The 27,108-nt window shown below is 44.1% G+C and overlaps 1 protein-coding gene across 6 annotated transcripts in view; it reads right to left on the bottom strand.

Moving 5' to 3' along the window:
• The window catches only part of STXBP6 (syntaxin binding protein 6), a 288,123-nt gene extending 263,973 nt beyond the window's left edge, over positions 1-24,150 (bottom strand). The window contains exons 1-2 of one of the 6 annotated variants that reach the window (XM_053928010.1): positions 23,423-23,555; positions 22,896-23,049 (exon numbers count right to left, since the gene is read on the bottom strand). Coding sequence is in view for 3 of the 6 variants with exons in the window: in XM_053928008.2 (XP_053783983.1) it covers positions 23,423-23,918 (496 nt within the window). In the remaining 3 variants the exon portion in view is untranslated. Of the gene's footprint in view, positions 1-8,829; positions 8,964-22,730; positions 22,751-22,895; positions 23,050-23,422 lie in introns of those variants that run through there. The other 5 variants (XM_053928008.2, XM_053928007.2, XM_053928009.1 and 2 more) reach the window with 5 other exon arrangements.
• Between the last annotated feature and the right edge of the window lie 2,958 nt (positions 24,151-27,108).

Here is a 27,108-nt window from a genome sequence, read left to right as displayed (position 1 = left end):
TTTACAACAAAATATACCCATTCAATGATTTTTTTGAGTGTCCTTGTTTCTAAAATACCCACTTGGAAAGGGGCCCTGCTATAACTAATCACTGCATAAACTGAGGCAAAGCAAATGTGTGAGCCTCATAGTCCTAATTGGTTTGCACCCTTTGATTTCAACACCCAACATTCATTAAAAAGAAATTTTGTTGCAAAAGCCAAGAAATGTGGTGTGTGGGTTCTGAATAAGATAGAATAGGCTTAATTCATGACAAAGGGTTTTTTAAATTTATATTTGTTTCACATTTTGTATTCCTCTCAGCACCTACATCAGTGTCTTAAACATATAAATTTCCTAATAGGTGCAAATGATGATATACAGTCATGAAGACAACAGTCCTTGTTTCCATAAATGCTCCTTCTCCCAAGGCCTGTGCTGGCTTTGCAGGAGAAACAGTCTAGAAAATTCTTGGCAGTGCCTTCTGTGAATTTATCTTTGTGCCACAGTACATCAGATTTCATACTGGAAGTCCTCAAGGAGCTGACAGTCTGATCGGTGGGAACAAACAAAAAATATGCAGGTGGCAGATTACCTTTAAATGTGCTTAGTAACTGAGCAATATATTGAAATGCTTTAATATTATGTCCCAGTGGCAACAGATGTAGAATTAGAGCTGGTGTAGCCAGTTGCTATATGTGACCTTGGGCAAGTCAGTTCTCTGGACCTGTTTTCTTAATTAGTACTTACTCACTCACCACTCAGGGCTACTGCAAAAGAAGTTAAGGCAGGAGAAAACGTTTTGCAAACCCTAACACACTATACGATGTAAAGTATCATTAGAGATACTAGTGAAAAGTCCTGTTGCCCAGATTATTACAATACCTCTTTTGGGGGGGAGGGAGTCGCTTAAGATAAAGCCAAGAGGGGATTTTCTAAAATTCAAACCTCATCATTCACTCCTAGGTTTTAAGACTCCTTCTAGCCAGAGGATAAATTCCCAAGTGTTTAGTTTGGTAGATGAGGCTCTTCAAAAACTGGCTCCCCTACAGCCCCATCTCTGGCTTTCCTTTTCAAAGACCACAGCAAATGTACAACTGCCCCCTGGTCACACTCTCTTCTACACTCCTTTGCCTTTGCCATGTTGGTGGAATTTCTGGCTATGCTTATCATACCACACCCATGCCTCCACAGGCTGCTATTACAGCACCTCCACATCATCGGGAGACTCTGAGCATCTTCAAAGCAAGGAGGGCCAATGCTTCATTCTTCCCCACACGTCGTACAAAGTCCAACATACAGCACCTCAGTAAATGTTCCTTGAGTGACAGGCAAGGAAGGTCCTTATTTGCATACCATGAAAAGATGGTGCCAAGGAGAGAATCTCAAGAGAAGATTGTCAACCAAAAAAAGGCCTAGTGGCCCTAATAAAAATACTACAGTTCACATCTCTTTTCCAAATGCCCTAAGGCCAGATGTGTTTTGGAATTCAAAAATGTTGACATTTTAGAAAGGCAATATATATGCCTTATGCTCCTAGTAGAGTATAGCTCAGCACTTCATACTCAAACACAGCAATGCATCTGCAGCAGCAGGAATAACCACATTAAATACAATAAATGAGGAATATAAACAGGCCCTCATTCATTCAAGTCAGATCTCACTACCAAATAGGTTACGAGAGCTCTTAGAGCCTTTTGGACTCTGGTAGTAGATCCATATTGCCTGATTTGCACACACAGCTCTTTCATATCCATTTTCTTTTGCTCAGGAATTCACTATGGCAGGACCGACCTATATTTATGCAAGAAATAAAAATGGCCACACACCTAAATAGCAGCAGGCTATAAAATACTCGGAGAAGAAGGGATTCAGAGGCACATACAAATGGTCATTACCACTGGCAACTGTTGCAGCCTCTTAGAACAAGAAAAAAACTGTCTGGATGCAGCACCAAAGGGCTGGGTGAGAAAAGCAGAGATACACAGAGCAGAAAATGACTGCATGAATGACTGTGGAAATCAATCAATCAATCAATACTGTTAGGAAAGTCTACCATAGATAACTAAATGACTTTCCAACTGGGGAGCAGGGTGGAAAGGTACCCACATAAGGGCATTCATAAGCCAAAATCAAGCTGCCCAGACTAACCTAACTTGCTTCCATATCAAATAGAAATGGCAAAGCATGCCACCTACTCTCCAGGACTTCAGGGTAGAACAGAATAACTCTTTTTGCAAATAAATATATAGATATAGACATATATTCTTTTAAACAACCAGAAAGACTCCCATGCAATGCCTCCTGAGAAATACTTCTTTTAGAACCAAGTGCTAGCAGGAGTAAAACTTTCCCTAAGAAACTGGTAAGTGCTTTACTTTCTAAAAATAACTACTATACTAAGAAGAGGAAGGAGAATGCATAATCCCACTTCCAATGAATCCTAACACCTGGACAATCATTTTGTGTTTACCTATGAATCTAAAGGCTCTTATTTCAGGGATAAGACTTAAATCAGCACCTCGAGAGTCTGTCACTCACCAGAGGCCAATAATAACAGCAATAGCTTCAATTTAGCCTTCTGAGCCCTCACTGCATACAAGGCACTCTGAAGGCCTCAATTTAAACTCACAATAAGAATTGACTTTAGAATTATCAACCCACTTTACACGTAAGAAACTAAATCTTTTAATAAAGATCCCAGAGCTTTTAAAGAAGGAAAGCTATATGACAGTGACATCATCTCTTGCTGGTTGGTTTCTACCCTGAAAAAAAATGGTAAAGCTCATTCTCAATAGCTCACACTTCCACCCCCTCCGATACATCTTTTTCAGTAACCATGTAGCTGAAACAACTCTCTTGTCCACATCTAAAGTCTTTCCCATATATCCCAGCCAAAAACATGTTCTCATTCATTCTCATTCTCTCTCTCTCTCCCCCACCCCCCACCCCCACCACCCTTTGCTTCCTTGCTTCTCAGGAATTCTCCTTGAATGTGCCCCACCTATCTATCCATCTATCCATTTATCCCTTTTTGGGCACCTATTGTATACCAGGCACCATGCTGAGGATACAAACTGTACAAGTCACAGTCCCATCCTTCACATGTTCACTCTAGACATGCAAGTGAATAATCATGTTTGAGTATTATAGGTATATATGACGCAGAAGTAGCACAGGTCAATTCTGCCTCAGCGTAAAAGTTCAATGGTCACAGAAGCCTTCAAGGAGGAGCTGACCCTTGACTGGGTCTAAATAATAATTCCAAAAATACAAAATGGACAAGCAGGAAAAGGGCATTTTAAGTACAAAAGAATGAAAATGAACAGTGCTACCAGAGTATTTCAAGTAAGAGAGCACAGCAGCCTGCCATACAGAACAGGGAAAAGGGAGAATAGGAGGCAGCCAAATGGGCAAAGAAAGCCGATGTGCTCATCAACTCACCAGAAGAGGCTGGCCACCTCTTCCTAAAAAACTTCCAGCACCCTTATTCATACCATAAACCCTGTGAATTCTAAGAATCAGTCTCTTTCCCATTCTGAGGCCACTATTTGTCAATTATTCATGGCCCTAAGACCTTGGTTTGAGGACAAGACACTGTCCCATCAAGGGCTCTTCATCATGAGGGACAGCTCTGAGAGCAACACAGAAAATAAAAAAAAAATGCTCACTGAGCTGGGCATGGATCACAAATAGCTAGATCACAAATCATCAGTTAAGGAGACCTTCAATCTTCGCCTAAACACAGGGCACAGTAAACACTGACAGAGTGGTTGGGTTCTTATCTGCTCTTCCTGGGCCTTTAAAGCAGTAATAGCCCCCCTGCTTTCTGGAACTGCTGTAGCCTGTCCGCATCTGACTCACGTACACCCATCTCTTCTTTAAGAGAAAGAAGAAAATCCTGTTGCTACATAACATGTTCTTTATTTTTATTAAGTGGATTTATGAGAACTTCCTTATGAGAATTTTCTGACAGCCTATGAGATAAGCAGACAGTCCTGATTTCCTATGCAAAGGCAGAGTAAAAAATCAGGAGTCCAAGGATTCACCCCTCAAAAAGACCAAGGTGAGAGAGAAAAAACACTGTGTTTCAACACAAATGTAGTCTCCTCCAAGTGGAAGTTTGGCCTGATCAGACATAAAACATTGATACACTTCAAAATTATTTACTCACACATACAAATAATATTGCTAAATTCAGTGAACATCATTTATAGAGCTATAAACTTTTATATGAATTTTACAACAAGACAAAGTCACTGCTTGGTTCTCCTCTTGTGCTGGACCAATTAAAGCTTTACTTACCATAAAGTGAGGAAATAACTTCCAGAAGAGAATAACTTTAACTTTTTGTTTAAAGTTGAATTTTAAAATGAAAAATCTCAGAAATATTTTAAAGTTCTAGAAAATCACCATAAGCTGAGGAAAGAAAACTATCAGAATTAAGAGTCCTGGGTTTACTACTGTTTCACGGTAGAACTGTATGGCCTCAGTTTTCTAATCTGTCAAATGGAGTACGTAGGAATTACATACAGAGAAAACAAAAGGATTAATATCTACTTAAGGCCTTTTCCAACTAATGAATGAAAATAAACAACGATACCATGTAGTTCCCCCACCCCCCCAAAAAAAGTGAAGTGGGAAAACAGAAAATTCTGTGGTAAAGACATATGCCACTGTTCCAGAATGTTTGAAATGACAGGGATGGAAAAAACAAAGAGGCTTGAAATACGGGGTCCGGCAGAAGTAACGCCTGCTTGAGTGTGGTTGGTAGGGTAATAATGTGGGTATAATAATTTATAATTTTAATTTGAACATTTCACCTAAAATATCATATGGTATGCTTGAGTGTGATATTGTTATGTTACAGAATAGCATGCTTACGGTTTTATAATTAAAGATTTTGTAATAAAAAGGGGGTGTTATTTGTGCCAGACCTTGTATACAACCTAGAGACAATAGAGGAAAATAGATCAACTTGAGGCAAATCATTTTGAAAAAGCTTACCAACATAGAAAGAATTGTACTCTCTGAGGGGGGCACCAGGGGAGCACGGATCCCCGTGACAACCACCACGCCAGAACTACCCTCTGTCTAGTCCTCAGGAAGGGTGGCAGTGATTACCACCATCATCTCACATGTATCTGCACTGAGGATGGAGAGGAAGAAGTCATTTGTCCTCTGCACACTCTCAGTCCTGGGGTGGTGACCTGCCTTGAGCACCCCAGCACCTGAAGTATAAACCAATATTTAAAAAAAAAAAAAAGAGAGAGAGAACCAAGATGGAGGCATAGGTATACACACTGCGCCTCCTCGCACAACCAGAACTGACAGAAAATCAAAAGGCAAGGAAGTCCGACACCAAGGAGATAAAAAATAAACATTCATCCAGACCGGTAGGAGGGGCGGAGATAGGCAGTGGGGTGGAGAGGACTCCCGTTGCTGTGGCGGGACTGAGACTGGCGGAGTGTGGGACAAACAGGGCAGGCAGTCTGACCACTAGTAGACCCTGCAGCTCCACATTCACACACAGATAAACTGAGAGGGCCAGACTCAAGAGTGGCAGAGAACAGGGCAGGCAGTGTGGTGGGTAGCACCCTGCGGCCCCACATTCGCGCATAGATAAACTGGGACAAACGGCAGGGAGTGAAGAGTCGAAGCAGACCGCCTAACCCAGGGCTCCAGCGTGGGGGGGGGGGGGGAGGAATAAAGCCTCAAACCTCTCATTGAAAACGCCCGTGGGGGTTGGGGTGGCAGCAGGAGAAACTCCCAGCCTCACAGGAGAGGTCGTTTGAGAGACCCACAGGGGCCTAGAGCGTGCACAAGCCCACCTACTCAGGAACCAGCACCAGAGGGGCCCAATTTGATTGTGGGTAGCAGAGGGAGTGACTAAAATCTGGCAGAGTGGAGCAAGCGCCACACCATTGTTCCCTCTCGGCCCCTCCCCCACGTACAGCATCACAGCCCAGCTACCAGTGTTACCCCGCCCTGGTGGACACCTAAAGCTCCGCCCCTTTAAGTAACAGGCTCACCAAGACAAAAAAAAAAAAAAAAAAATGGCCCAAATGACAGAACATTTCAAAGCTCCAGAAATAATTCAACTAAGCAGCGGATAGCCAACCTATCAGATGCACAGTTCAAAACACTGGTAATCAAGAAGCTCACAGAATTGGTTGAATCTGGTCGAAAACTAGATGAAAAAATGAAGGCTATGCTAAGAGAAACAAAGGAAAATGTACAGGGAACCAATAGTGATGTGAAGGAAACTGGGACTCAAATCAATAGTGTGGACCAGAAGGAAGAAAGAAACATCCAACCAGAAAACAATGAAGAAACAAGAATTCGGAAAAATGAGGAGAGGCTTAGGAACCTCCAGGACATCTTGAAATGTTCCAACATCTGAATTATAGGGGTACCAGAAGCAGAAGGGGAAGAACAAGAAATTGAAAACTTATTTGAACAAATAATGAAGGAGAACTTCCCCAATCTGGCAAAGGAAATAGACTTCCAGGAAGTCCAGGAAGCTCAGAGAGTCCTAAAGAAGCTGGACCCAAGGAGGAACACACCAAGGCACATCATCATTACATTACCCAGGATTAAGCAGAACGAGAGAATCTTAGAAGCAGCAAGAGAAAAGGAGACAGTTACCCACAAAGGACTTCCCATAAGACTGTCAGCTGATTTCTCCAAAGAGACCTTACAGGCAAGAAGGGGCTGGCAAGAAGTATTCCAAGACATGAAAGGCAAGGACCTACATCCAAGATTGCTCTATCCAGCAAAGCTATCATTTAGAATGGAAGGGCAGAAAAAGTGCTTCTCAGATAAGGTCAAGGTCAAGGAGTTCATCATCACCAAGCCCTTATTATATGAAATGTTAAAGGGATTTATCTAAGAAAAAGGAGATAAAAATATGAGCAGTAAAATGACAGCAAACTCACAGTTATTAACAACCACCCCTAAAACAAAAACAAAAGCAAACTAAGCAAACAACTAGAACAGGAACAGAACCACAGAAATGGAGATCACATGGAGGGTTATCAATAGGGGAGCAGGAGGGGGACAGTGGGGGGAAAGGTACAGAGAATAAGTAGTATAAATGATAGGTGGAAAATAGACAGGGGTAGGGTAAGAATAGTGTAGGAAATGTAGAAGCCAAAGAACTTATAATTATGACCCATGGACATGAACTATAGTGGGGGGAATGTGGGAGGGAAGGGGTGGGCAGGATGGAGTGGAGTGAGGGGGGTGAAATGGGACAACTGTAATAGCATAATCAATAAATTAAAAAAAAAAAAAGGACACCTAGATCTTACTTTTACTCATCTCACCCTCCGTCTTGGAACCACTCAACAGAGTCACATCAATCAAAAACTCACCCATGGACTAATCACTTTACAGAAGGATTGGGTGAAAAAAAGAAACACAGGTATTTGTTTACCTATATATGAGCAGCTATCCAAGAGAGATACTTCATCTACCAAGAGTCAACTGTCATCACATGGCTGGTGCCCTCTGAGCAACAATGCCCAGTAGTGGTGGGGAGGACTTTGGGGGGAGAAGCACAGATGACCAGATCCCTTCAATTAGTGTAAAACCCTCCATAGTTCACAAAATGATCAAATATAACCTCCACAGCCACCCCAAAAGTTTGGTGTCACTAGGTCCATCTTACAGTTGAGTCTAGCATAAATGAAAAAATATAGATTTTTCAAGTGCTGAGAGGTTCAAAACAACTAGAAATGCTTACTGAAAATTAAAGGCCTGTCTCTGCATGTCTAAATGCCTGTGGGGTTCTTCTCCAACTGTGGAGCTTTTCTCTTGCCTCAGTCACACTAAGTGGTACGTGAACTGCTACTTCCCACCAAGCACACACGGAATCATTCTAAAGAAACCCCTCCTATTCAAATAATGCAATAAACAAAAGCTGAGTATCTACTAGATAGGTTGCACTGTGATGATCTGAAATGAAATTAGAAAAGTATCTTGCTCTCAAAGGGCCTGTATAGTCTACTCGGAAAGCCATGACAACATCTACAAAATGGCACTACTACCATCCAGCTGTGTGAACAGAAACCAAGGAGTAGGCCCTGCTCCACATTTCTCTCCCTGTACTTCCAAGTCATCACACCCAGTTATCCACTCTCTGTTCTTCAAAGCAGCCACCCATCTCTCCATCTTTACCTCTCTGGTCTGCTGATCATCATTTCTTCCTGAACTACTACAAAAACCTCCATACTAGTCCACCCACATCTCCTCTTAGACCCCTACAACCCATTCATCCGTTTTCTTCACTGTGACCCAAGTGATACATTGTCAATCTGATCACATCAAACCCACGCTCAGAAGCCCTCATGACTCTTGGGAAAAGACTATCTCATATCCTTTATTCTACATTCTCAGCCACAGGGGCCTTCTTCTGTCCCTTACTCACACCATGGCCCCTTTCACCACAGGGACTTTGCACGTCTTGCCACCTCTGTAATGCCATCCCCTCCCTCTTTAACTCCTACTCATCCTTCACGTTGCTGCTCACCATCACCTCCTTAGGAAGGCTGCCCTGATTTTAACTAGGCCAAATCCCCTCAAATATCTACCTCTCCCACAAGCACTTAGAACAGTTGTCATTTTACATTTTATGCAATCATTTTTGTGTACAGATTTTTTATTCTATAAAAGCAGAAACCTTGTCTGGTTTTGCTCACCATGGTAATTGGTTACACATAGTAGTAGTCACTTTTGTTGAATGAATGAGAAGACAGAGATAAGATCAATACAAAGCAAAATGGAAAAGATGGCCTGACAAAGAGGCAGATAAATGGCCCCTGGAGGATTTTCAATTGGACCTCTTACCTTTTACAAGGGGTCTTTCCTGGCAATTTCTCCAGGTCCCTTCACCCCAGCATGGCACTGTGACACTGTCGGTGCCCATGTGAGGAAGGGAAGTGGAACTACAATAACTTTATCTGTCCTTTCTCTTCTCCCAGGCTAAAATAAATAAGGAAAGAAGTAGGGCTCCACCTAGAAGGAGCTTGGCCCTGTCTGTTTGCCTTTGATAGAAACATGGCAGGCAGGGCTGCTGACACTCACAAACCTATTGAAACTGCTATTCTAGGTAAAGCTGCTCTTAAGAACCCCTGACAAATACCACCTCACCTCTACAGAAGCCTTCTCAGAGTGCAGGTCGGCACCCTCTCTTTAAATGTCACTAGATATCTTCTCAAAATCCATTTCTCCCTGAAACCTGCTACAGTGAATTTCCCCACTACTCACCTAAGTGGAGCACATTTAAAACACAGGGGCTGCCCCTAGTGATAGTCTTCCTACTAACAAATGTCTGACCTTCCCTCTTCTGATAGTCAGCTTCGCAGGAGTAGCCCCAGGGGCTGCCCAGCCCTCTGGTCACTCGCTGCCTCAGTGGAGCATGGTGTGTGGTCAAGAGCCTGACAGAGAATGACAGTGGACCCTGAACTGTGGACCCTAGGAACAAGGGGCAACTTATCTGTACCTTATACAGGGAACAGGGAGAATGACAGAACCTCATTAACAGAGTTGGAGGACCCATGAAAAGGTGGCAGCACTGGCATACCACATGGGCGTAATTGAGCCCAGGTTAAGGAAGCCTCAAGTCGTCTGCTTACTGAATCAAGCTCCTTATTCCCAATCCAAGAGGCTTATTTAAAAAAGAGAAAAAAAATAAACAACTTCTCAGGAAAAAAGAACTTTAGATTCTTGTACCTGTAAGATAACACAGCAACCTACAGCGAGACAGTGTTTACTGTGGCTCTGCCAGAGATAACAGTGGGATGGTGACCCATGTCCTACTTACACCAGGAACTAGTCATTAGTTACACCCATGCAGAAACTAAGGATGTGGGCAGTCCTTTACTGCTCTTTCACAATGTATATCTTGTGTTTACTCAGTGCCCTGTAAAACTCAAAAGACAAAGCACTATTTATAAGTGCCTTTCTTTTGGCAGGAGGTGAGTAATAAATTCAGATGTCCACCAGCAAAGTCCAAACCTGAAGTGTACAAACCGCACATGTGTGCAGGACACCGCAGTCTGCTAAGAAAACAGGTAAGGTGGCTCATTGGGCATTCACAGTCACTGGGGAAACTGACTGCTCCTTAGTAACCCCTGGCTCTTCACTCCTGCTCCAGAATCCTCTACAGGAAATTAGATGTGGTGAGAAAATAAATGTCTTACCAAAGGAGGTTTTCATTAAAATGTCCTCCCATTTTATCTCAAGCACCTATTTTACCCAGGAAAGACTGTGAATATGAATGAAATAAAATTCTAATCTGTACAGGAAATGGTTAGGTTATCTGGTTATCCACAACCCAGGGCTTTGCCCTAGTGGCCAAGGCTGTGCAGGATATAAGGTGCTAAGAATGAAGAAACCACTAAAGAAACCACTCTACTCCACAGTCTCCAGAGAAGTCCAAACACTTCTCTGCTATGGCTTTGGCGGGGGGGGAAAAAAGGTGGTAGCTTCTGCTTTCTATGTACTCAGCTTTTAGACAATATTCCCAATCTGAGTGGAAGAGGGCCGGCTTGTTGGGTCCCACAGGAGGGGTGAGAACAAGCCCTCTGCAATGGTGAAGTGTATTTTGGGGTCTCTGCCTAGCCCTCTGCCTGGGGCAGCTGGATGCCCCAGGCTCTATCTGAAAGCAACCAGCCCAGGGCATTCTTTTCAAGGATTATTTCTGAAGGTCTTTAGTAGACACCCAAGCCATTAAAGCCCCTGTGTTTAAGAGAAAACGACTGAGTGATTTTCTTTTAAGGTCAGGAATGAGTGAGTATTAAAGAATTCAGCAATGTTCTGCTCCTAGTGGTCAGATTTTATACATGTGTCCATCTGGAAAGAGACTACTTACTACGCTGAATACAATTTGCAGCGTGTTAATATTCGTTAACGCAATTTAGAGTATTTCTTGAGTAGCTGCCTGCCAGGAGGAAAAAAGAACAGACAGCGTAAGACCTTTGGGTCAGACTATGAGTCCAGGCAGGCCACAGAAAAGCCCTAAATTGCACCCAGATAGTGGGGCCCTAAAGCCTGACTCCGGGCTCTCCTCCCCCCCTCAGAGCCCCAGGAGGCAGAATGCCCCAGTTCCCGGGGGTCTACAACAGGAGAGGGCCTTCACTACCTGCACGTTTTTCTGGCTGCAACAGGTTTGTAATTCCTTCAACACCTGTCAGAGGTGAGGAAGGGTAGGGAAAAGGCACTAGGTTTCACTCCTAAATCATACTCTTTCTCTTTCTAAATCTCTTACTTTTCATCTATGAAGTGGAATATTCACAACAGTAAGTGCCTCATAGGTAGTTATAAAGTCTAAAAGGCAACAGGAAAAGAAGTCTTCTCATGCAGTGCCTTCTTCCTCCTTACTAAGGTCTTCACACTTAACTCAAGAAAGGAAGTTCCATCCCTTTACAGGCAAGCCTTAGAAATAATGTCATGTTTTTAAATCACCCAGAAAGCACCCTCTTTATTCACTGCATTGGGTTCTGAGAGGTCTTTTGCTTTTCTCCAAAACCAAATACATGCTCAAAGCTCATTCTGAAATCAACTAAAAATATCCAGAACAATATACTCAAAGCAATTCCAAAAATGTTTTCTGCAATACTTTTGGAGTTGGTCTACAGTCTTCCAGAGTGACTTACATAAAAGACAAGCACATTTATAGGCTCAGCGCTTTTAAGCTTCCAGGTGACCTCACAACTTTACAACTCGCCTGGACCACATGCCCTGGAGCTCCGTTCCCTGGTAAGGGTTTTATACCTCTGCACGTCTCTGTCCTGCTGGCCTCTTAGAAGAGGGGCTCTCCAGAATGCAATCGGATATCACTGACAGGTCACCCCCATCAATACAGATTTCATGGACTTTTTATAGATGTTTCTATGGAACTCAGTTTGTTTTCAAAAGTAAAATAAACAAACACCACAATTGAAAAATAGGCAAGAGACCTGAAGAGGCACTTCCCAAAAGAGGACATCCAAATGGCAATATACACATGCAAAGATGTTAAGCTTCAAATGGTGATGAGAGAGTTGCAAATTAGAACCATAATGAAAGGCCTCTGTATAAACATCAGAATAGCCAAAACTTAAATGATTTAAACTAAACATTGGCGAGATTATGGAGTGATGAATGGCACTCTTCATCCACACCAGAGGGGAATATAAATTGGAACGGCCACACTGGAAAACTGGCTGGCCCTACCTAGTAAAGCTGAACATATCCACATCATAGGATCTGGCAATTACACCCACACGCCCACACACCAAAAACACACACTTACTTCTGTGAGCCAGAAGACACATACACAGGAATGTTCACAGCAGCATTATTCATAATAGCCCCAAACTGGAAACAATTCAAAGGGCCCTAACCAATAATTGCGGTATGTTTATACAATGGCATATAATCCAGCACACTATGGATGAGTCTCACAATATTGAGAGAAAGAAGTCAGACATAAAAGAATACAGAAGTATGAGTTTGTTTTTATAAAACGTAAACACAGGCCACGTGATATGTGGGGTCAGAAGTCAGGACAGTGGCTACCAAGGGAGAAGGAAGTAACCGGAAGGAGCAGGCACAGGGGGATTCTGGGGTGCTGGTGGCCCTTTCTTGATCTGTGTTAAGAATGGGTGTGTTCATGGAGTGGAAATGCACTAAGCTGCACACATGTAATTTGTGTTTCTGTATGCAGGTTAAACCTAAGAAACATCATTTTTTTAAAAAAGCAAATCTACCTAGATGCCTTGTCTTGTGAAAAGTCAAAGAGGGCAAACCAGTTCAACTGCCCATTGGCATAAATGTATTTAAGCAGCCAGCCTCATATGAAGAGCAAGGGGCACCAGGTCATGCTCCTTCGCCCATGTCTGCCCCCAACTCTGTCCCTTATGAGCCCGTGATTCTCCTGGAGTTGAGACTCTCTAGGCCTCACTACCCTCATGTATAAAAAAACAGTTGGGTAACTATGAGACACAGTGTCACCCAAATGAGATACAATGAGAATACTTTGTAAACCATAAACTGGTATTCCAATATTGACTCTTAGGACATTATCACATATTCTAGTGGATGGAGTTGGAAAGCAGGGAGGACCTAAGGAGACTTACGGAGATTCTGAGGAACTTTAAGTTACTTCCAAGAATCTTAGGGGCCAGTAGCAGAGGTTCTTTGTGAAATTTCAAGTCAAGCAGGAGTTATTATACTTTTATTCTCACAGCTGTATCCCTAGAGCTGCTTTGTAATAAACTTTCCATCATAAATAGAGCACCTTTCCTCTTCTACTCTCATTGGGGAATAATAAATATGCTTCATTTTGAAAGCACCACAATTTCTTTACCTTTACTCTCAGTTTTGCTCTTATTCCACTAGCAGCTTCTCCTTGACTGGTTTCATGCAACTTGCAATTGCTTAATGTCTGTCTCTTTAGATGTGTTTCTTATGTCCTGCTCTGGGTCCTAGGTTAGGGATTAGGCCTATTTGGGCAAGACAGCACTTGGAGTAGCAGGCATGACCTTGCACAGACTCAGGACTCCATCAGTGTTTTGGGCCGAGCACCAGCAACCTTGGCATTCCTGGAAGCGGTTAGAAATGTAGGATCCCAGGCCCCACCTCAGACCCCACGAATCAGAATCAGTGCCTCAATGGGATGCTCAGGTGATTCATGTGCACAGGAAGGTTTGAGGAGCACGGGCCCAAGTCATACAGCCCAGTATCCAGCAAACTCAGAGGCCAGGGCTGGAGGTCACAGCCTTGTCCAGATAACAGAGTTCATTCTAAACAGCCTCTGTGTGAATGGCTGCACCCCAAGCGTGGGCCCGTACCAATGAGCTGTGATGCTCTACATATTAACTCTATTTTTCCAAACTCAAGAGTCGTATTTGTATTTCTTCTGGAACTTGAAGGTGGGCAGAATGGGGGCAGAGGACAAAGGAGATGGAAAGAAGGGAAGATGAGCAGAAACGTCTGGTCCTATTTCTCTGTGACTCAGGAAAGCCAGGGTGAGTGAAAGAAGGGCAATATGTGAGAGCTGAAGCAGTGAGGAAGGGGAGTCTACTTAGGCTAAGCCCACCTTACTGTTGAGAGCAGGAACCCTGAAACTGGAGCACCCAGGTTCAGCTCCCAGCTGCAGGATCTTGGACAGTTCACTTGACCTTTCTGTCTCAGTTTTTTCAACTGTGAAATAGGGAAAAGTAACAGTTCCCACCTCTGACACTTGGGTGAATGAAAGAAATCGGTATTTGTAAAGTGCTTAGAACTGCTTGCTAGCTTAGCACATAATGATCTCTAGGGAAATGTTAAATAATAAAAATAATATACTGACAGAAAAATTCATAAACTAGGCAGTGGAGGAAAATCCCAGAAGAAAGTAGCTATCCAGCTCAACATATTTTTATTGATTCTCTCCTATATGGCAGACATACTAGACCTTAGGGATATGCAAATGAATATCCCTTCCTTTGGAAACAATCACAGTCTAATAGAATTTGAAGGCAAGGGCTATTATACATAAGGCACCTGAATTCAGAATTCCCTGTTAGTTTCTAAAAATCAACCACTAGGTAGACCAGTGGGTAGGTGGTTGGCAATGTCAGAAAAAACTCTGATTAAGAAGAAAAAATCTCATTCTGCAAAGGTGAAATTGGGTCAAACGTGCATTTTATTAGCGTTGAGGTCTTTATATAAGTGCCAAATTTCTACCATCAAGGTAGTTATTTTTTTTAACTATTAGTATAAGGATTTCATTTTTTAAAGGACTTACTTCAGGAACACCCAGATCCTTCTCAGCAGCAGCACAGCTTCCTTATTGCTACCTTAATGATAGGGTAGATTATATTTAAGAATAACAGTAATTTCTTAACTAATAGATAGTGCTGGCTTTCGCCGTAGACTGTGTGAGGCCACATATTCCTAGGCAGTCTCAAAACAAAGGACAGCTCACTGATCTGCACTCTCTGTGACCACAGTTAGTTACCAGCAGTGGTTATAAAAGGTGAGGACACTGCAGCACATGCATTCACTCACCTCAGAAATCACATAATTCCTGCTTCCACATGACAGCCCCACCTCCACCTTCTGGAAGGACAGCCAGTGCCAGTGAGGCCCAGCCAGTTAAGCTTCCACCTGAATACCTTATCTTTGATTATTCCACACGGGTCCTGCATCAGTTTAAATGCTCAGCCCAGGCACGGTAACAAAGTGAATCATCTTGTTTCATTCAAAGTCATTAGTCATTAAAGACCCACACCTGCCAATCTACCAAAAACAAACAAACAAACAAAAAAATGGTCAAACAGGAAGGTGAACAGAGCCTGGCAAGATGAAGTCACCACCCTTAGGAAAGCAATCAATTTCAGGCAATGAAGACTGGAAACTAGTTTGGTTTACTGCACTTGTGGCTTTGTTAAAATCTTAAAAATAATGTTTCTTTTTTTCCCCAGAAGAAAGTGAAGAGGATCCATCCATTTAATTGAAATGCAAACACAATCTCTTTATTTCCTTCCTTCAAGTGAGGAAAAGGCAATAGAAGCAGAACAAAAGTTAACAACTCACCTTGTGTAACCCTGTGAGGACAGAAGTACCCAAGCCACACTGAGGGGTGACAGAGCTGATGTTACAGACAGGTGCAACCTCCAGAGCTCGCAGGGCCTCACCAATGCTGTTCATTGGAGCCCCACATCAACCCCAGGAGGCAGCCCAGCAGGGATGATTATTAATTCCAAATGGCAACGAGGGAAGCTTGAGGCTCTGTGAGGCAAGCTACACAGGCTCCAGGTGGGAGAATTACAGACAGTGCCAGGATTTAGTGCCCAGTTCTTCCTCTGGCTGCTCCCCATTAACCTAATTCAATTTAACCTATCCAAGGTTAACAGATTCACAGAAGGTAAACTAATGAAATGCCCAGATTTTCTGAAGTCAACAATGAAGCAAATATTTTCAAACTCATCCCTAGAAACTTATCTCACGTTGCCAATGAAGTTCAATGTTTTGCATTTTAGCTTCCTTTACTTGTCTGGTCTTCATAAGAGAGAAATGTCAGGGAGAGGGGGAGGCAGCAAGGCAGGGATGGGCTGAGACCACCCCACCAAGGAAGTACAGCAACAATGGAGCAGCTCACAGATGTGCTTCTGGTCAAACAGAAGCTAACTGCATGAAAACAAAGACCCAACATCTTGACTAAGAATTATCCAGACTCAGCTGAGACTAGCACAGTGACTTTATTAAAACAATGGTAATCTCCCCTGGCTGGCGTGGCTCAGTGGATTGAGTGCCAGCCTGCAAACCAAAGGGTTGATGGTTCCATTCCCAGTCAGGGCACATGCCTGGGCTGTGGGCCAGGTCCTCAGTGGGGGTGAGCAAGAGGCAACCACACATTGATGTTTGTCTCCCTTTCTCCTTCCCTTCCCCTCTTTCTAAAATTAAATAAATAAATAAATAAATCTTTAAAAAAAAACTGTGGTAATCTGAGCACCAATAAACAAATTAAAGTTGCCTTGAGGACTAGGGTTCATTATCCCACTTCCCCTACATCCTCTCCTCACCCCAATCTCACCCACACAAATCCAAACCTCTTCAAAACCTGTGGCTTTATTTTATATATTAATTGTTTTGTCCTTGTCATGGAATTTGTAGTCCTTATGAGGAGAAAAAAAAAGGCAAATACTTAACATTCCAGGTGCATCATCATGTTAGACACTTTTCTAAGAGCTCGATGTTACTTGGATCTTACAGACAGGAAAACTGGCCCAGATATTCATTACCTAGCCCAAGTTCCACAGCAAATGTGTGGTGGAGCCACCTTTCCCATTCAGCTCTGTCCTACCCCAAAGCCATCTTCTCCATACTGTTGGAGCTCAGACTCTGAGTGATCCATGGACCAGCAGTATCCACCTCAGCGGGAGCTTGTTAAAACCGCAGAATCTCAGGCCTCAGCCCAGGTCTGCCAAATTAGCACTTTAACAAGATCCCCAAGTGCTTCCTGCCCATGAGGTAGAGAGACACAGATACAATATGTGGCCAAAAAACAGAAGAAATATCTCTACCGAGGGGACAGCAGCCTCAACTCCAGTGGCATTAAACCTCCTGTGGTATATCACAACTCCTGGACCTGAATACATTGCTTGTATAATGCCCAGTACCGTGTGAACCCTGTTTAATACAGAGATGTTTTTAAAAGGCCTTGACAGAGCTCCATAAACAAATTAGGGGATGACACTAAAACGTCTACCACAGTCAAACCTTAAGGGAGAAGCTAAACAGAAGTTGCCCAGTCAACACTGCCTATTGTCCTCTGGTGGGTCACTACATGGAAGTCGAATTATAGAATCAGTCTCCAGAGGGAACACACTTTGATCTGAAGATCACAAGGCACTTGTCATGAAAATATCCCACTGACTTTGAGCAACTTAGAACAAAACCCTTTTAATTCAGGGGAAGGATCTTTGAGTGAAAGAGTACAAGGAGAATCCTAGGAGACCCAATGACAAACAAGGAGAAAGTAATTATTATTTAGGTATTTTTTTCCTGAGAGCAGAAAATTGGGCCTGAAATTGATACCCTGGCTCTCTCTCACAAGTTTTTTTTCTTATTACTCTCCTTTTTCCCCAGCCACAGTGGCCTTCTTGCTGTTTTACTTTTTTTAATTGAGATATCCACACACCATTAAAATTCACCCTTTGAAAGTGTACAATTCATAGTTTTCACAAAGTTGTGTAACTGTCGCTACTATTTAATTCCAGAATATATCATCACCCCAAAAAAGAAACCACATACCAATCAACAGTCATTCCTCATTCCTTCCTCTCCTGAGCCTCTGGCAACCACTAATGCGCTTTCTGCCACCATGAATTTGCCTATTCTGGACATTTCATAGTGGAATTACACAATATGTACCTCTTGTGTCTGTCTTTTTTCATATAGCATGTTTTCAAGGCATTGTACAAATGTACCATGTTTTGTTTATCCATTCATCAGGTGATGGACATTTGGGTCATTTCCACCTTTGGGCTACTATGAACAATGCGATTATGAACAATTTGTGTACAAGTGTTTTCATGAATGTATGTTTTCTATTCTCTTGGGTATAAATCAAGGAGTGGAAGTGGTCACGAAGTGTCTCTGTGTTTAACATTTTGAGGAACTACTGTTTTACAAAGTAGCAGCATCATTTTATATTCCTACCCACAATATAAGGTACAAGGATTCTGATTTCTTCATATCCTCACAGATGCTTGTAATTATATATTTTTTATTAAAGCCATCCCGGTGGGTGTGAAGTGTTATCTCATTGTAGTTTTGACTTGTATTTCCCTAATGACTAATGATGTAGAGCATCATTTATGCATTTATTGGCCATCTGTATATCTTCTTTGAAGCAATGTCTATTTAAATCCTAAGCCCATTTTTTAAAGTGGGTTATTTTCTCGTTTATTGTTAAGTTGTAAAAGTTCTTTTTTCTTGCTATATTTTGAAACTCCAGTTAAGACCCCTCTTCGTGGGGGTCTTCCAAAAACACTCTTTCCCCAAATATCCAACATTCTTCAACTGGACCTACATTTCAATGAATTTCTCTGTACCTGGAACTATTACCTTCTAACTGCCTACAAACACATTCTGTCTCCCTTTCATTCTCATGCATCACCCCTCCCTGTTTACAATCTGAGTGTTGTGCCCGCCCTCCTGTTCATCCACAACCAGCTATCCTGTGGTCACTGTCACTCGTCTGCTCCCTCAGTGAATTTACAGAATCAAGAAAAGACCTTAACAACAGGTTCTTAGACCACCACAGGTTCACTCCGTCTCACTGAGCTAGTCATGGTCCTTTCTTATGTGCTCATAAATTTACTTATAAGCAGGCACAAGTACAAGTCTTCACACTCCCGCTGCATTACAGCACCAAACTAAAACACCCCTTTTCCTCTACAAAAGTGTCATCCATCGTCCAACATTTTCTTAGTCTAGCCGCTCCATGGAGAATTTTTTAGCCACCACAGCTTAGAATGTTTTCTCTCTACTCTGAAATGAAAAAACAAAACAAACAAACAAATAAATAAATAAAACAGTAAGCACCTAGAGAGTTCAATTAATCAATTAGTATCCATATTTAATGAATGCCCTTTACTTTAATGATATACTACGTAAAACCTCCCCATCCACAGATGGTGTTAAAGAACTTACTAGAATTGCTGAATGTGCCAATTCAGTAATGGAGTCCTAAGAGATACACAAAAATCCTCAAAATGTTCTGTGTTCTGGGAAACATTTAATTGAATAAATACGACCAAGGTTTTTGTTGCTGATATTTTTAGCTGCAGTACTTCTCAGAGTTTGCGATGTGATGGCGCACATGTGGAGAATCTCTAAGACAGGATAAATGTAATAGGCAGAGCTTCCAAATCGATTTGCCCTTTATAAAAGCACACCTATTAACACCCACCCCGTCTTTCTTCCGACATACTGTGGAAACTGCTGAGTTCATTGAATTGCTGCTCAATTTTACCAGCTGGAAAGCACTGAGTAGAAACCATATTTTCTGCTGGGGTAAGGAACCAAACTTGCTTTGTTTTACCCCAAAAGAATGCCATCCATTGGAATTCAGTCTATTAACATGTCAGATGACAGAAAAAGAAAAAAGAAACCATACATTAACTGTGTTCATAATTTTAAGAGCCATCTGGATTTCTGAACTTGGAAAATGATGAAGTGTGAAAAATGTATATTGAGCGAGTACAGTATAACCCAAGTTTTAGTTAAAAAGCTCCCGGTAGCAAGGCTGAGGAGAACAGTGACAATAGTGGACCAAAGAGAAATAAAGTATCCTAATGACGCCTCGTGACAGACTTAGCCAAGGGAGCAAACATATCACGTGGTCATGTGCTGAGAAGAGTGAACAACAGCGATAAGGGAAAAAGCTTCCTTTACACTGGCAAAAGTCCTAGCAGTTAAAAGTAGGGGTAACACCCAAAATATAAACATGAAGTCATGGAGAAGTTTAAAACAAAAATGTTCCCTACTCATGTTAAGTAGGCAAAAACCACTTTAAATTAGCTATTAAAGGTTAAGATTTACAACCCAAAGAGTCATGAAGAGAGGCATGGGCCTTGCAGTTTATCTACTAAAACATAAGTGCTACACCTGAGTTTTCGAATAGGTTTCTGATTTACTGATAGGTGTCTCTAGTGCTACTCATTTTAAAAATAAAAGCACAAATGTAAAACTGAGATAAAGCATGATGGTCATCTGGGACTCCATGTGGCATCTGGAACACAAGACTAGTTTAAGTACTGACCTCCTCTAACGCTTAGCCCATTTGGGGGCTACATAAACCTATGCCTGTGTTAGGAAGTCATCTCAGGAATCCTCCTGACTTGAGCAGGATCCGGAAGCCTCTCTGATACAAAGCATCAATGCCACAGTCTAGGCCCTTTGGTCATGGTCAGCTCTCAGCCCAGGGCCATAGCTTAGGGGACAAGGAGAATAGCGTAAGACTGGGCTGTGCCCACAAAGTGCTTGATTATAAACTAAATCACACCAAGCAGCACTGGTGTGGCACAGCTGCCCCTGAAAGTTGGCCTTCCGCCCCCTTGAAGAGTGAGAAAGCATTTCAGTTTCTGCCAACTCCACCATCCCCCAGAAGGAATGGAAGGCCTTCACCAAATCTGATCACGACGGGACATCTGTCACGAGGTGCACTTCACTTCCCCCGAGGCCTGGGTAAGCTGTCCATTCAGAAAGACACCACACTGCAATTCTTTTTAAACTTGCTCATAAGTTCTTCAGTCTTAAGGTTAAAGCTGCCAGAACTTTATGCAACCTCCTCTCTAGAAATGTCTGAGATCCCCAAAGAAAGAAAGTGGGGTAGTTGTGGCTTTGTCAATATCAGGATCACCAATTTCAGTCTACTCTAAGAGTGACCTAGAAACCAAAGACTAAATGCTTTACAGTACATAAAGGAGGGGAGATCTTATCTTTTTTGTGTGTAAAGTCGATTAATTTGAAGAGTAATCGTAATTATTAAAACTGGACAATAGTAAGTGGCACAGTCATTAGAAATACAAAATGCCTTAGGCAAGTTCCTGAAACACTCTGTCTCTGTAGAGGATATGCTAAAATGGCATTCCCAAACAAACCGCATTCTCTTACTCTCCTCACCCTGTAAGTCAGTGATGCTATAGGTGTAGTCCAGGTGGCTCTGATGCTCATGTTTGAGAACCACTGCTCTGGGATCAGGAAGATGCAGAGGGTGGGGGGTCAGGAAACCTTCGCTGAGTGTGTGAAAGACAATCTCACCTGTTCTTGCCTTTGCTCTGCATTGACTGTTTACCTCAGCGCCAGATCTCCCCAATGAGGGGTTGAGTCCTTAGTTCAAGGTCACTGATAGAAACCAAGCCAGACCTCCAGCCGAGGGTCTGCTGACATGTTCATCAACCTTGGATCTGAAACCAGGGACTAGGACTCTGGACATTGATAAGTCAATCCCACCCTGTCTCCTAATCTGCACCATGCTGCTATCTGCAAATAAATATGAGGACTGGGGCATCAAAGAAGATGAACTTAAGGAAAGAGAACAAAAAGATAGATAGCTACTCCAAAGACCTTAGCAACTAAATATCTTGGTAAGGAGTGAGCAGAGAAGACTTAAATGTCTTGTTATTATTTAAAAAAAATTGGTTAAATTAAAAAAAAAACTGAGTGAAGGGCACCGATACAGTAAGACATGAATACTGCTTCAAAGTTTTCTTAGCATCTGTCATTTCCATGATCTCACCCAAGTCTCACAACAACCCTGCAATGAAAAGAGATAAAGTCACTATTAGTCCCATCTGACGGAAGACAAAACCGAAGTTCAGAGAGCCTAACAATTTGTCTCCCAGCACAGTCATCCCCTGTAAAGCTGCAACTTGACCTCAGGTCTGTCTGGCTCTAGAACCTATGTGCCCACCCCAGGTGATTCCCACATCTGAAATTGTGCCCCAAAACAGATTACCCCTAGGAAAAAGCACAGAAAAACATGAAGCACAAATGGTGAGCCTCTACAACGTGGTACTTAAGCAGTTTGTGGGTGCCCCTTTAAGAACTTAACACACAAACCCAACAGCCTAGGTGTTCAGCCAAAAAAGAAAAAAAAAGAGAGGCATATTTCTTGCCTGCATAATCATTTCTGGACCGATTCCCACTAGCAGCCTCAGAGGCGAGGCGAACAGCAGCTCACTGCCTGGCTAAAGCTCCTCCACCCCGCTCCCCCGCGGGTTATGACAGCACAGCTCTGACTCGCGTGCAGGCCAAACCCCAAAACTCAAAACAAGAAGTGAAAAAAGTGGAGCCAAAAGAAATCATCAGCATCCTCCACACCCGCGCAATCCACACATTGCCGTTTCCAGGGTCCTGGAGTCCCCTGAATTACGATCTTAAGGAGACCATTGGGATGAGGTGGACATTCTTTGCAGACCCATCGGCCCTACTAGTGATACTTCCCACTCAGCCCCACAGGAAGAAGAATAGAAAGGGGAGAGGGTTCCTTATGAATTGAAGTCCTGGGGTTGGAGCCCAAGGCAAAATAAGACCCAGGCGCTTTCTCCCAAGGAACAGTATGTCCACACAAACTCTCCACCTGGCCCTTCCGCGAGGCCCTGTCTCTGCGAAGATGAACGCTGGCGGAGGGCGGGGAGGTCGGTAAGAAAGGTAGGGTGCTGTAAAACTATGGAAAGGCTGGAGGAAAAATCGGGCTGGCCACCTACCCCAACCACATTGCCCCAGCATGTGTGTGAGGCTCATTCCGGCGCGCGTCACCTCCAGAGCTAAGAGGGAACTCGGCGCCCTCGGCCACGTCTGAGGTTGGGAACAGGGCATCGCCCTAATAAGCGCCCTACAGGCACGGAGCCGTGCCCGCCCGGAGATCCTACCTCGGTTTTGGCAGGAATGATCTTCCTAGAAGACGCCAGGGAAGCGAAGCTCTGGGTGATTCGTGGATTTCAGCGGGGTGGAGAAGCTCAGCCCAGGGGCGCAGCGACCCATTCAGCTCCTCCACACTGGGGGCTTCGGGCCGCACCCTCAGGACTTTAGTACCGCGGGGACAATGACAATACAAGGGCTCCATTGTCAACTTTCTCGGAGGAAACTGCTCCGCTCCGCGGCTCGCCCAACCCTGCCCGCACACCAGGTCCCAGGTTTCGGGGTGGGGGGAACCCGGGACCCGAATCGCTCTGGGCGCGCTCTAAGCAGCGGCGCGGGGCGCGCAGTCCCCTATCCTGCCGCCGGCTAACTTGAAAGCATCTATCTGGGAGCCTGCTTACTCCTCCGGACCCCAGCGGGGTCCCCGCCCCAGCCTCCCGCATCGGACCTTGAGCCCGGATCCCCAATCACTGCGGCTGCTGCAGCCGCATCCCCCCCCCCCACCGCTCGCCCGCCCGCTCCCCTCCCCAGACCCTACCGTGCAGTCCGGTTCGTGCCCTGGCAGTGCCAGCGCGGGGCACGCGTCCCAGAGGCGAGGCTCCTTCCCGGGGGCTGCCCCGTGCCGGGCTCCGGACAAGGCTTGACTGACTAGGGTGCTGGCTGGCAGCCTCTCGTGGCTCCCGCGCTGGCTCTGGCTGCCGCGCGCGAAGAGAGGGGGGTGGGGGGGAAACTCCCGGCAACTCCAACTCCGGGCGCCCGAGCTCGAGCTGCAGCCGCTCGTCCGCCCACCGGCCGCCGAGTGCGAGCGCCGGGGAAGCGAACCGGCCCCCGCGGACATCTCTGAGCATGCCCAGTGCCGCCGCGAACGAGCCCGGGCGCCTCCGGACCGGGAGCTGCGGCGGGGGGCCGGGACCTGACCTCCAGGCTTCCGAGCGAAGGCGGTGGGGGACCCAGGGAGGGCTCTGTGCGGGGGACGGGGCTCTGGAGCAAAGGGCCGGGGAGAAATAATGTGCTGGGCGCAGTGCAAGTTTCATGGGCTGTGAGAAGTTTGCCCGCTAGAAAGGTGAGCGGTTTCTGTAAGCCTCCGGTCCGGGCAAGACTGGATTCGAAAGGACAACTAAGAAAACATTTATTCTCCAGAAGAGAACGAATGAACCCACCAATTGGGTGTTAGCCATTGCACCTTCATGCCTATGTCGCAAACTGAAAGGGCTCATGGGGCCTGGCAGGCAGCGTAAATGAGTGAACCGTGTAGGAGGTGGCGAACTAGACAGAGCTTAAAGGGCAGAGCTGCTGTGCTCTAAATTGCCCATTGCTATCATGGAAAAATTTAGGCCTGCTTTTGCGAGGTTTTCTAATTTTCCAAGAAATGAGAGATTTAGATTATTTTCATGTAAACATTCTGATTGTAAAATGTTGATAATAAACTCAATTAAAAAAAAACTTTGTACCAAACAAAACATATCCGGGTTCTTCCCCTGTTCAACCCCTAAACCAGCCAGTCTGTGATTTCTGTGCTGAGTGGCCACTGTGGTTTGGGAAGGAACTGGAAAGGATCCAAGATGATTCAGATTGCCATCAAAGCACTGCCGGTTACTAAGGGAAATGGGTTTTTAGACATAAGAGAGCTACGGCTAAACGCTGGGGCATTCGAGAAAAGTTTTCACTGACGTGAAACGAGGATGTGAGGACTAACTTTTGGGAAACATCGTTAATAACAAAGTACCTGAGTAAGAAGTTTCTGCAGGGTCACTAACAGTGCCCTGCCCAAGGCCTTTTGGAGTCTGAAGAAAAAGGAAAAGCCGGACATACTAGCTTTGTCTTTATTTTAAATGTTGATGTTTTTCATCATACATTAGTGCATTATTTTTTTCAATATTGTATTAAAATATTTATCTTGATTACTGAGTTCTTTGGCATTCCCTTAAGTTTTGGGGCCTACCTGCCCTAGCCTGTGCTCTGCAGGGTGTTAGATGGCGGTACACCATTATTTTCATGTGTTCAGCATTCTGTTTACAAATCTTTAGAATCAGCTTTTGGGTAATACAACAATTTAGTGAGTTAAAATGTCCCTGAATCAGTTTCTATTGCCAGCCACTTCTCTTCTACCACCTTCCTTTTTAAAACTCTTCCTCTTTATCTCTTAGTTTCTCAATATTGCAGATCTATTTCAAGATTGCTACTCCCTCCCCCAACCCTCCCTGCCCACATCATACAGTACAATGACTTCCTATCTCACCTGCAGCCAGGTCATCAATGTAGTTTCTGCTTCAACCAAATACCTGGGACTTACCTCAGTATCCTGGATGATTCTCCCTGAAGGTGAGCTCATTGCTGAATTCACGGAGAACAGACCACCACTTATCTATGGGAAGCATTCTAAGCATGCAGAACTCTCAAAGAAAAAAAAAATGCCTGTGTATTTACACAAGAAGCCTTCTAAAAGTTAGAGAAAAGAGGAAGTACCCAGCCCAGGACCTGTAACAGATAGTTACAAATATTTGCAGAATAAATAGCAATTTCTACCATCAAAACCTTCTGTATCTCTGTTCCGCTTCCCACTGTTCCTAAGAATTATTATTTTTAAAAATCACTAATTGCAAGGTCATAAAAAAGAGCAAGAACAGGATGTAAACATTTATAAGGGAGGGCAGTGGTTTAACAAGTAAAATGTTTTGTCTACTTAAATTTTAAAATGTATTTGTTTTTTAAATTATTTTTATTAGTAGTAAATAATACATGATATTAAAAAGGAGCTCAGTGCAGAAAAGCTTAGTACAGGGAAAAAGTAAGTTTTGCTCCCCAAGAACTACTAGTGTTGCCATTTTCTTGCACATAGTTAACAGGAAACCCTAAGCACTTAGTTGGTTTCTTTTCCTTAAAGTCTAATCAGGAAACTATAGAATAGAAAAATACCTTATAGTTCATCTGGAAGCCAAGTCACAGACTTTTAAATCACTATTCTAGAATAGAAAAGGAAAACATGGGTTTACAGCAAAGATATCTTTGGCCAAAGTACCTAGAGCCCTGGAAGAAGAGGGCGCTCTCTAGAAACTGCCCGTGCTGGCTCCTGATCCTGGACCTCCGGCATTCAGAACTGGAGTTCCACGATGGCAACTGAGAGGGTGGAAGTTACACTCACCTCCTCCCAGGACCAACCTGGAATTACAACTAAATTATAGAACAATCAACCTGAATAACCAACTAAAAACTAGCTAAACAGAAGTCTTATATGCAAGGATCTGCTGAAGCACATCCTGTAGGTAGGGTAGAGACATGAAAAATTCTGGTCCCAAACCCACAGACTACAGTTGTGAATCAGAAGGTATATCTCAGCTGCAAAGGTCCCCTCTGAGGCGTGAGGTGTCTCAACCCTATGCTGGGCTCCCCGTCCCAGAACACCAGTGCCTAGAAAAGGAGACTGCATAACAACATCTGGTGGAGATTCCATCTGCCAGGAAGAGACAGGAGTCTGCTAGGAGCCCTGCAGAGCACCCTCATAAGTGGTCGGCATATAAAATCTCTTTCGTGGCCACTAACCCTGTGTTCCAGCAGAGGGACAGTGGCTCAGAGCAGACTGGAGCTATACAGGGAGAGACTGGATTGTATGGCTTCCGGGAGAGGGCTAGAGGGTCAGCTGCCACTGTCTCTGTGCTGACTCCCTCTCTCACATCACCCACAGATGCTGTTTTTCCTGGGTTGACCACTCCGCTCCATGCTGAGTCAGCCTGTGGGTGATATATAAGCCCCACCCTCCAGACTCCCTGTAGCCCCACCTTGCCAAGCCCTGCTCTGAGAAGGAGTCTGCTGGCTGTGGCCATCCTGGGCCCACAGGGGAAACTTTCTTGGAAGGCTCTTTGGGAGGCCTATCCCCACCCACCCCTGCCCCATGCTTCACCTGGAGCCACTGTCGCTGTGCAGAGCCCTCCCTCCACAAGACCAAATGTTAATGTTCTAGCCCAATGAACTCTACTGGCCTCACCTCAATGATTCCCTGAGACTCTGCCCCACCACAAAAGTCTGTAGGCCCCAGGTGGGTCGTGGCTGGCCTTGATGTACCCTGGGACTTTTCCTGAGTGGCCTTAGACCCAGCACTGGTGCCGAGTTTGAATCTCTATTAACCTGGTGCATACCACTTGCCCCCTACCTGCTGACTCACTCAGAACCTACTTGGTGCAACTCACCTACTGCCAGAGGCTCTTTCAGTCACTGAGCCTAACAGAT

The sequence above is a fragment of the Desmodus rotundus genome, chromosome 7 (assembly GCF_022682495.2).
Source record: "Desmodus rotundus isolate HL8 chromosome 7, HLdesRot8A.1, whole genome shotgun sequence".
NCBI lineage: Eukaryota > Metazoa > Chordata > Mammalia > Chiroptera > Phyllostomidae > Desmodus > Desmodus rotundus.
This window is presented reverse-complemented; position numbering and strand designations above follow the sequence as displayed.